The sequence below is a fragment of the Ovis aries genome, chromosome 1 (genome assembly GCF_016772045.2).
Source record: "Ovis aries strain OAR_USU_Benz2616 breed Rambouillet chromosome 1, ARS-UI_Ramb_v3.0, whole genome shotgun sequence".
Lineage (NCBI taxonomy): Eukaryota > Metazoa > Chordata > Mammalia > Artiodactyla > Bovidae > Ovis > Ovis aries.
In genome coordinates this window covers 272,138,370-272,149,894 of record NC_056054.1, presented here as the reverse complement: position 1 = coordinate 272,149,894, position 11,525 = coordinate 272,138,370, and the positions used below count along the sequence as shown (strand labels likewise).

At 48.2% G+C, this 11,525-nt stretch overlaps 1 protein-coding gene across 1 annotated transcript in view; it reads right to left on the bottom strand.

Annotated features, from left to right (window-relative positions):
- Positions 1-1,365: 1,365 nt before the first annotated feature.
- Positions 1,366-11,525, bottom strand: part of LOC101110904 (phosphoinositide 3-kinase regulatory subunit 4-like) — a 62,792-nt gene continuing 52,632 nt past the window's right edge. Inside the window, 1 exon segment of the mRNA XM_060396527.1 lies at positions 1,366-2,743. Within this exon segment, the coding sequence (XP_060252510.1) occupies positions 2,430-2,743 (314 nt within the window). The 3' untranslated portion in view covers positions 1,366-2,429.

Below are 11,525 nucleotides of genomic sequence, written 5' to 3'. Positions count from 1 at the left end.
CTGGAGGAGGGAATGGCAACCCATTGCAGCATTATTGCCTAGAAAATTCTATGCACAGGGGAGCCTGTCATGCTACAGGCCATGGGGTCAAAAGAGAGCTGGACACAGCTCAGTGGCTGAATAATAGCAACAGGCGGTATGAGGCAGAGAAGGATATGTGTTCATCCAATATCGACTATTAGGCTTGTCATCACTCCTCTCACATAAATGACATCATCCAGCAGGAACTTTCTGCTTTCACATGAGTAGAACTTACAGATTGTTGGTAGGAACTCATTCAAATACTGCGACATCTTCTTAGGCGAAAGAACCATTTCTAATGTCATTAAGAAATAAGCGCCCCGGCTGCGACTGACGGCCTGGCGGAAGCGCGCTGGCTGCGAGGACCGCGCAAACCTTGCTGAGAGAGCCACCCCTCGGCCAAGGTCAGGGCCGCGGCCTGGAGGAGCTGCCCGCGCCCGGAGGTCAGGGGCGGCGGCCGAGCCAGGCTGTGACGGCGCAGGAGCGGGGAGAGGAGCTAACGGTCGTCCTAGGTCACGGGCGGCGGCCGGGAGGAGCTACCCCACGCCCGAGTTCAGTGGCGTGGCCTGGAGGAGCTACCCCATGCCCGAGGTCAGGGGTGGCGGCCGGGAGAAGCGACCGCACGCCCCGGAGGTCAGGGGCGGCAGCCGGAAGTGCCAGGCTGTGACGGTGGGAGCGGGGAGAGAGTACCCCATTTCTGTGCTCAGGGCGGCCGTCAGGAGGAGGTACATGGGGGTCCCTTCCTCGGCCCTTCCCCCATCCCTGCTGCAGCCCACTTAAAGGCCTTCCTTCCAGTCCCTCCACCTGCTCCATTTGGATGAAGCGCTGCTGCTGCTGCTAAGTCGCTTCAGTTGTGTCCGACTCTGTGCGACCCCATAGACAGCAGCCCAGCAGGCTCCCCCGACCCTGGGATTGTCCAGGCAAGAACACTGGAGCGGGCTGCCCTTGCCTTCTCCAGTGCAGGAAAGTGCAGAGTGAAAGTCAAGTCGCTCGTCTCTGACTCTCACTAGTCGGAGCCTTTTGGAGCAGCGGGTATCCTCATTTCTATGCAGACAATTTAGCAATATTTTCTCTATACACAAATTATATAAACACACATTTTCTTTTCACTATTGATTTTAAAACATGTAAACATTTTTGAAACTCTATTTTTACATTTTCAGTTATTCACCAAACAACCAAATAGGCCCACTATCTATCTGCACCGTGTGAGTGTGTTTGCCCTGAAGAGAAAGTTTTCAATTTTGACTTTGTCAACCTTGGGAATGTTGAAAAACAGTATCTTGAAGAAAACAATTAAAGATAAGAAAAAGTTATTATACAGAAAGACATTGTTACACAATCTTAAGTCTTCCCATCTATGTATTTAGGATCCATCTTAAGAATTTATTACTAAACTATGAATGGAGGAAGGAGTACACTGACAAATATGTAGTCTGAATGTGGTGGTGTTTTGTTTCAGATTTTTTTAAACCAACTGAAGTTTGCTAACGCAAAAATTAAGTTACCTCTGCAGACTGTTAAAAATAGCCATGGTATACAGAAATGGTCTGGTACTATATTCAACTTTTCCATCCATGTCAAACTTAAGGGATGTTTGACATCATAGTGGGCATTTAAAGTAAAGCAAATAAAATACTTATATACTGAAAGGTCCAGGGGACATATTATGGATTGATGAGAATTATATTACTGACTGTATATTTAAATACTACTACCATACAGTTATAATGCTATACTAATAAGTGTAATTCTGGCATCAGTTGAAAAATAGTAACAACTCATAAAATAAGCACAGATCAAAATTACTTCAACAGAAATACAAGTAAATGAAAACTTGAAAAACATCTTACAAACTATAATGCTTTATCTACTTGAGAAAAACAATGGATTAAGTTACAGTAGCTAAAATTAAAGAGAAAAACAGAGATAACTTAAAACGGAAAACAGAGGCTGATGTTGTGTCCTACTTGAAACAGGAAAAACACAGGCTGATGTTGTGTCCTACTTGAAACAGAGAAACACAAGTTGATGTTGTGTCCTGGTCGTGAGTGTCGGACCGGCTGCAATGAGCTGAGTGGTGCCTGCAGGTGACCACGGGCCCCTGCGTCCTCAGGGCTGGACCCTCCCCCTCGCCGGGGTGGGGGGGGGGCCTCGTGACCCAGGGGCTCCCCTGACCCCTGCGGGCCCCTGTGGGCTGTGGCTGGAGCAGCAGGAACATGAAGGCCCCTCAGGGGAGAGCTGGGAGTTGAACTCGACCTGGGCCAGCAGCTGCCTGAGGCGCGTTCTCGGGTCAGCTCGCTGAGCACTCTCTCCATCCGCAGGCCGCCACCCAGCTTTCCTGAGCTCTTTCCTCGCAGAGGCGCGCCTCCTGGCGATGGCAGGCAGTGGTTGTCTCAATTCTTTGCTCAGGTCTCAGCTCTCTTCTTGGAGAGGTTGCGGATCTGACACACGGAGTTCAGCTCTCTGCAGATGCTGAGCAGTTTCTTCCTGGACTCCAGCAGCGCGCTTCCTTCTTCAACAGTCTTCTGTGAAGTTGCATCACGTGGCTGTATGTAAATCAGGCAGGCTTTGCTGAATCTCTCTTTCCAGCTGTGAATTTTCACACCCCAGGGGCCTTCCTCAGTGTGAAGACTTGAGGATTCCTCTGGGAGCTCTTCCCTCCTCTGCTCATCTCCCCTCAGGTGTGTGGCTGTTGCTTGCTGCTCCTCTTCTGGACGTGCTAGGGACACAGTGCAGTCAGCATCGTGAGGACGCCTTCAGCTCACCCTCCGACCCTGGACGGGGGATGGCTGTTACTGGATTCCCTTTCTGTCTGGACGTTGGGATTCCCTTCATCCTCGCAGTCTCCCAGGAGCTCAGGGAGGGAAGATGGTTGGCTGGTGTTCTGCTGGATCTTAGTCCAGGGCTGATCAGCTAGGCTGGGGAGAGGAGGCCAGCCAGGTTCTAGAAACACTTCTCCTAAATGCTCTGAAATAGAGAGGAGCTAATCCCTACAGAGGCCCTGGGGAGGTGGAAACTGCTGATCTCAGCTTGGGCAGGCCCTCTAGGTGCACCTGGCCCTACAGCAAACCTAGGGGGTCAGAGCAGGGCCAGGCTACGGCCCTTTCTGTACACAAGGGCACAGTGGCAGAGTGGTGGGGCCTCTTCCTGGCTGAGGTCTGATCTGTGGACTCCTGCAACAGAGAAAACCTGGGCCTGTCCCCAAAGTCCAGGTGCCCGCCCTCCTCTGAGGTTCCCCCTCCCCTTGTGTGTGCTCACCTGCAGGCAGAGCCCAGGACTGGAGGGTATTGGCCCTCCTGTGGGCTCCCCCTCCCCTTGTGCTCACCGTGCTGGCAGAGCCCAGGACTGGAGGGCATTGCCACCAGGTACTAGCTGTGAGACTAGTACCCCAGCACCAGCAGCTCAGGAGGAATCAACTTGAATGTCAGCGTCTTACATTTGCATAGGTTCTATGGAGCCAGCACGTTCTTACTGTGTCCCTGGTACAAGGGGACTCTGCTCCCAGGTGGCGTGGTGACCTGGGCTGGTTTCCTAGCGTGGTCCTGCCATTTGCAGCCCGTGGTTCCCATTTTCCCTGCCCCTGAGTGGATCTGTAACCCACAGAGTCCTCTTAGAAGTGCCAAGGGTGTAGAGGCTGTTTGCCCTGTTTGAATCCCCTTCACCATGTCTGTCTCTCCTAGTATCTCTCTGGCATGCCCACGCTCAGAGCCTCCTGATCAGGCTCTCAGACTCTGCCTAGCGTCTCACCCTCAGTTCCTTTACTGGACGTGGAAGCAAGGAACTGGCAGCTGAGACCCTTGCAAAGGTCCTGACAGTTCCAGGGCTCAAGAGCCCCTGGTGCATCAACTTGGGTGTGGGCAGCAAACCCTCCTGAGGGAAGTCAGGCCCTTTTCAGGGCAACGAGACCCAAGCCTGCAAGGTCACATGGTCGATCTTGAAAAAGGATCCAATGTGGGCTGAAGCAATTACCGTGATCTCCAGAGTCCCCAGCTAGCCCTAAAATGTGTGACATGGAGTTAAAAGTATTGGCCCATAAAGAGGTCTGGGACTCTTTATGGACTGAAGCATCTGACTCAGTGGAGAAGACCCTGAAGCTTGGAAAGATTGAGGGCAGGTGGAAAACGGGGCAACAGGAGATGAGATGGTGGATGGCATCACCGACTCAATGGACATGAGTTTGAGCAAGCTCCAGGAGATGGTGAAGGACCGGGAAGCCTGATGTGCTGTAGTCCATGGGGTTGCAAAGAGTCTGACACAACTGAGCTACTGAACAACGAAAATGAAGGAAAGACAGCAGAGCTAGAGTATTGCAGAAAGGTTTTGGGTTGGTTGTGCTTCTCCAGCCCCTCTTGTGGGGTGGCATTTAAAGAAGCGGGAGGAGCATTTCCCCTCCCTCCCACCCTGAGACCTGCCTCCTTCCCTCTCCTGCCTCTCTTTACGGCTTTCTTCCTCTTTTCCTCCCTTGCCTCTCCTGTTTGTCTATCCTCTTATTTCCTCCCTCTTGTGCTTTAAAAACCAGTATATATAAAATTTTATATTGTTCATACAAGTAGATAGGATTTGCAACTCTGAACTGACACGTGCCGTGTGTCCAGGTTGGGACTGGTCACCCAGGCGGTGAGCTGCTCCTTCCTGCTTCCTCTGCTCATCATGCTCAGACGGAAGCCTCAGGTCTCTGAGGAGCCTGGAGCTCTTGTGGATCAGCACTCAGAGCCCAAGCTTTATTTCTTTCCTGAATTTTCACTTCTTCAGCTCCCAGGGTTCCCTTCCCATGCAGAGTGATGCCAACCTTTCCTCTGAGGTGTCACCGTTGAGTTGCCCCACTCTGGTGTATGTGCTGGTTGTCTGTGTGTGTGTTGCCTCAAGGGAAAATATTCTGACTGCCAAATACTAGCAGCATTTCAATAAAACAATATTTGAAGCAAAACACCTGGATGAAAATGCCACCTGCCATGTATTTGTTGAAGCCATCAAGCTGTCAGTCATTGAATCCACCCTGGACTTGTGCACCCTGAGGGCACTTAGCATGGAAAAAAGCCAGATACCAGCCCTAGAAAAATTGCGCATCAGAGTGGCGATTTCAATGAACCCAGACCCCTGCATCTTCCCATACAGGAACATCACTAAATTTGAAACCATGCAGGGCCCTAGGGGGCTCCTAGCCTTTCTATGCCCTCCTTTCTTTGATGACAGGAAATGGCCTTCATTCAGCCTCCATGACCTTCCCTGAGTTCCAGTTCCCTGAGTCCCAGTTAAGAGATTCAAACAGTTGTTAATTATGGAAGGGAGGGATTGGGAGACCAGGAAGAATCAGTCAAGAGTAGCCTTGGGCGACATCCTGGTTCCCCACCAATGGACACACACAGCATTATCTTTGAGCTATGTTGCAGTTACTGAAAGCCCCCAGGTGGGAAAAGTTAACAGTTAACAGTGGTAGGCTGTCCACAAGCAAGTAGACCCCAGACTAGCTGAACTGAAGGTTGACAACGGGGACTCTTCCTTACCAGCAATGCATCAGAACAATGTCCATGAGTTGATCACACCTGGGTTTTCCAGTTGCTAAGTCATGTCCAGTTGTGCAACTCTGGACTGCAGAATGCAAAGCTTCCTGTTCTTCATTGTCTGCCATAGTTTGCTTAAATTCATGTCCATTGAGTCGGTGATGCCATCCAACCATCTCATCCTCTGTCACCCCTTCTCCTCTTGCCCTCAGTCCCCATCAGGATTTTTCTAATGAATTGGCTTTAACCTCAGGTGGCTGAACTATTGGAACTTCAGCCTCAGCCTCCAATGAATATTCAGGGTTGACTTCCTTTAGGATTGCTGGTTTGATCTCCTTGCAGTCCAGGGGACTGTTAAGTCTTCTGCCCCACAGTTGGAAAGCATCCATTTTCAGTGCTCAACCTCCTGTAAGGCCCAACTCTCACATCCACCCTCTTGGACTATAAAACTTGTCACTCACTTCTCCAGGCTGGGACATTTGGTTTGAGAGAATTAACCCACTGTGTCCCCTTTTGCCTGGCAAAGCAATTGAACTATTCTGTTTTATTTCACCCAAAACTCTTATCTCTGAGATTCGATTTGGTACTGGTGTACAGAGAAGCTCGCTTTTGCCTCAAATTCTTTACCTTGAGACATTTCTTTAATGAGCATTTACCTTTTGATGTTCCAGCTATCTGGTCTTTAGTGCAAAGCCCCTCTCTATGTATCCTTCTCCCTTAACCTCCTCAGAGCAGTCCCTCAGGCTTCAGTTCTCAGAAAATCCACCAAATAAAACAATTCTCACCTTTTAAGCTGTGAACCTTTTTCACTTGACACTACAAAGCATTTTTGAAAAGATAAACCAACTGTGAAATTTCAACTCCCTACATTAATCAATGGATTTAGAGCCAAGCTAATAGAAACACTTAAAAATTTGTATGTTGTATTGTTCAGGGTTTGTGGGCACTGCTTTAAAAATCTAATGAAAATTCCTCCCTACAAATATTAAATTATTTGCACAGATTTCTGATAACAGGACCTAGCATACAAAAGTCTGTATTGTTCCAAATGTCAAAATTTGAGGATGGCATAAATCATAGCGGACATTTCATTTAAACCAAAATACAATACTTATACTAATTCTGAAAGGTCCTCTGATGGAGAGGTAATGCATTCATGAGAACTAGATTAACTATCTTGCATTTTTAAAATAGTAACTTAAAATCATATGCCAAATTCCAATGAGTCATTATGCTGGGATAAATAGCAGTAGCTAAAGTAAAAGAAATATGTCCAAATCACGATAAGACAGAAGCACATAGAGATGCTGTGTCCAGGTTGTGGGTCCAGACCTGGCTGCTGTGAGCTGAGTCCACCCTGCAGGTAACCCGAGGTTTCTGAGCCCTCAGGATGGGGCCTTCTCCTGCCTGGGGGCTTCATGACCAGGGGCTCCCTGGCAGCTCCGGGCCTCTGTGGGCTCTGGGTGGCGCAGCAGGAGCACAAGAGCCCCTTGGGAAAGGCTGGAATTTGGATTCGACCTTGGCCAGCATTTACCTAATGCAGTCCTGCTCTTGTCTTAGCTCCTTGGGCTTTCTCTCCAGGGCCACGGCCACCCTCAGCTTCCTTGAGCTCTTTTCTCATAGAGCGCATCTCCTGCTGATGGCAGGAAGCGCTTCTCTCAATTCTTTGCCCATGTCCTCAGCTATCTTCCTGGAAACGCTGTGAATCTGACACAGGAGTTCATGGCTCTACACACACTGGTTTTCCTTCATTTCTGAGCAGTAATGTAGAAGCTAACGTAGTACAAATCCTCTTGATTAGTGATGCAAGTTTCAGTTCAGTTCAGTCGCTCAGTCGTGTCCGACTCTTTGCGACCCCATGGACTGCAGTCAGCCAGGCTCCTCCATCCATGGGATTTTCCAGGGAGTGGGGTGCCATCGCATTCTCAGAGTATTTGAAAAATTGACAAAACCTAATACAGATGATGGATTAGATAAATGTTATGTCAACGTCAAATTCTAATTTTGGTCACTGTACTACAGTTAGGAAATACTAAACACGGTTTTAATGACTCCAGTTTTTGTCAAAAGTTCTTATAGTTACCAATAATCTCTCAACTGTATCCATTTCATGCTATTTATATTCAAGCAATGGTTCTTGGTATTTAGATCTTTCCTTATTTTCTAGGTGGAATCTTTTCGCAGTAAGAAAATAGCATATTAAATCATAATAATACTGCTGCTGCTGCTGCTGCTGCTGCTGCTAAGTCGCTCCAGTCGTGTCAGACTCTACGCGACCCCAGTAGCAGCCCACCAGGCTCCTCTGTCCCTGGGATTCTCCAGGCAAGAACACTGCAGTGGGTTGCCATTTCCTTTCCAATGCATGAAAGTGAAAAGTGAAAGTGAAGTTGCTCAGTCGTGTCCGACTCTTCACGACCCCATGGACTGCAGCCCACCAGGCTCCTCCGTTCATGGGATTTTCCAGGCAACAGTGTTGGAGTGGGACGCCTTTGCCTTCTCTATGGAGGTCTAAATCAGCTTTGAGCCTCTCAGTGTCTGAAAGGTTCCTCCAAAGACATATCACAGATTCTGGAACATGTATTACCTGACTGGAGCGCGCAGGCAAGCTTCTCCAGTCATTTTGTTTTCAAATTCTCACTTCAGCCTTCTTTCCTACCATTATAACGTCTGAATTGGTTCAGTGGTTGAATAGCTTCTGGTTCACAGGTTCCCTCTGGCTTCTTTGAAAAGCTGTTTCTAAATTCCCACAACTAGTGGCTTAAAACAACCAACATGGCTTCTTTTATAGCGCTGCGGATCCAGGATTATGGAATCCAGGTGTCAGCACGCCCTTACGTTCCCAGCTTGTAGCAGCATCACGCTGTTCTCTGCCTCCACCCCTGTGACTGTGTCTCTGTGTGTCTCTGTCTTGTCTCCTCTCCATCAGTCTCTGGATTTAGGTCAGCACTAACCCAGCATGCTCTCATCTCCATCCTAAATTATATCTACTAAGATATAATTTAGTATATAAATTATATCTGGTTTCCAAATAAGGCACATTTTGATTTGGTTCCAGTTTGACATGAAATTTTAGGGACACTGTTCAACCCATGGGCTTCCCTGGTGGCTCTGCAGGAAGAATCCACCTGCCGATGCAGGAGATATCTGCAGGTTCAACCCCAGTCGGGAAGATCCCTGGAGAAGGAAATGGTTATCCACTCTAGTATTCTTGCCTGGAGAATCCCATGGACACAGACCCTGACAGGTTATAGTCTATGGGATTGCCAAAAGACAAACAAGACTTAGCATCTAAATGACACCAAATTCAGCTGGTATACCAATACCAACAGCTGGTACTGGTGCCTCAGTTCCTTGCCGTTTGTGCATAGCTTGAAAACCTCAGCTTGGCCTTGTCTCTTCCTAATTCTAGATTTTATCTTGGCATACGACACTCTCCTTCCACCCACCTTCCAGAGTTCCCTGCAGCTCTCTTTCACCTTCCTTTGTCTTTATTCTGCAATCCCACTGAGACTGTATGCCCCTCCCCAAAGCACCCCTGGCTCCACGAATCCAGGCCTATTAAGCATGTGTCCCACAAGTGAATTCCCTTTTGACTGAACAGGATGTGTGCCAGGCTCTGTCAGGACATCTGTCTGGGGACGCGGCTGTGCCCTCACAGACACGGGCTGCCCTGCCTGGTTCTCTGGTCCACGTGGGGACCATGGCTTGTCAGTATCTCAGCACCGCTGAACTGTTTCCTGGTAAACCTCATTCTAGTTATTTTGGCTCTAAGACAATGAAAAGTTAATTAACTGTATACGTGATCAACTGAAAAGTCCAGACTGTATATTTTGAGTCTTGACCATTTAGGACTACACACCCAGAGGAACCAAATGAATGATCGCCTTCACTTTCAAGTTGTGTAGAAACCCTGGCTGCCTTTCACTCTTCAGTTCAGTTCAGTTCAGTCGTGTCCAACTCTTTGCGACCCCATGGACTGCAGCACGGGCTTCCTGTCCATCACCAATTGCCAGAGTCTGCTCAAACTCATGTCCACTGAGTCAGTGATGCCATCCAACCATCTCATCCTATGTGGTCCCCTTCTCTTCCTGCCTTCAATCTTTTCCAACATCAGGGTCTTTTCCAATGAGTCAGCTCTTTGCATCAGGTGGCCAAAGTACTGGAGTTTCAGCTTCAGCATCAGTCCTTCCAATGAATATTCAGGACTGATTTCCTTTAGGATGGACTGGTTGGATCTCTTTGCCATCAAGGGACTCTCAAGAGTCTTCTCCAACACCACAGTTCAAAAGCATCAATTCTTCAGTGCTTTCTTTACAGTCCAACTCTCACATCCATACATGACCACTGGAAAAACCATAGCTTTGACTAGGACCTTTGTTGGGCCACTGGAACAAGACCCAGATTCCCCGACAGTCTGTCTCTTTCATCAGAAAGCTTCCATAAGCCTCTTATCCTTATCCCTCAGAGGGCAGACAGAATGAAAACCACAATTGCAGAAAACTAATCAAACTGATCACACGGATCACAGCCTCGTCCAACTCAGTGAAACCAGGAGCCACCATGTAGGGCCACCCAAGATGGTCAGGTCATAGTGGAGTTCTGAAAACGTGGTCCCCTGGAGAAGGCAATGGCAAACCACTTCAGCATTCTTGCCTTGAACCCCATGAACAGGATGAAAAAGCCTTTGCCAGTGCACCTATGCAAAGGCCAGGCTCTATAAAAATGATAGCGATGGTCATAATAACTCTGGAATATTCTCTGGAGGAGGAAATGTCTACCACTCCAGTATACTTGCCTGAAAAATCCCATGGGCAAGAAGTCTGGCTGGCTACAGTCCATAGCGTCACAAAGAGATGGACACAGCTGAAGTGACTTAGCACACATATGCCTGATCCAGGCTTGGTCTCAAGAGAACTCTGCAATATGAGGTAGGGACTGGGCCATGCTTGGGAACAGAGGAAGAATGATCTCGTGGCTTCGCTTCTTAGATTGGCCCTGTGGAGACATAGTTTGCTCCTGGGTAGGACTCACTCATTCATGCTCGTTTAATGCTTTAAAGTTTGAAAGGTCAAGGACGAACCATCAGAAGTTAATCTTTGCATGAGTGAAAACCTATCAGTCTTGGAAATTAGCTCATGCATTGCCTCTTTAGACTTCTCTAGGGTTCCTTTCATTTCTATCTGAAAGGTAAGTTTAAACAAAAAAGTATCACAGTATGTGGAAAAACGCTCAGGCTTCAAAACAACCCTTTGGCACTAGTGGGAAAGAATCACCGGCCAAATGTAGGAGAATCAAGATACGAGTTCCATCCCTGGGTCAGGAAGATCCCTGGAGAAGGAAATGTCAACCCACTCCAGTATCCGTGCCTGGAAAATTCCCTACACAGAGGAGCCTGGTGGGCTCCAGTCCATGGGGTCACAAAGAGTCGGACATGACTGAGAGACTAACACTTCAGAACCACCCTAAGTTGAATTCCACTTCTGCCACCTACAGACTTGACTTTGGCCTTCTCCCTTAACCTCTTTGAGTGTTGGTTTGTGCACCTGTGATGTCAATGATATATGCACCCTGCATGAACCCCTCTCCCAGAACAGATATGGATGAAACCTGCAGGCAGCTGGCTTCCTCTTCACTCTTGGGAGACTCCAGTCTTGGAACAAGACTGGTTTCCAGACGACAAAGGCAAGGTTGACATTACAGTAACCTTTAGCCAGTGTGCAGACACTCAGATCTGACCACTTCAGGGTGGGTGGGTGTGGGATGGTAGGAATCAGTGCCTGGGTAGAGGAGGGTGGTCTGTCCTCTAATTGTTTCAGTGCATCCGGGCCTTGCCTCCTGGAAACTCATCTCCCTTTTCATGCTTGGATTCATCCCCACCCAATGAGAAGATAATCGTCTCCCTCATCATACTGTTCTCTATATAACATATAGAGAATTGTTATAAAACAATGGTCCTAAGTGAATTTTGAGAGAGAAAATGTTAAGCTGGAACTCCGAAAG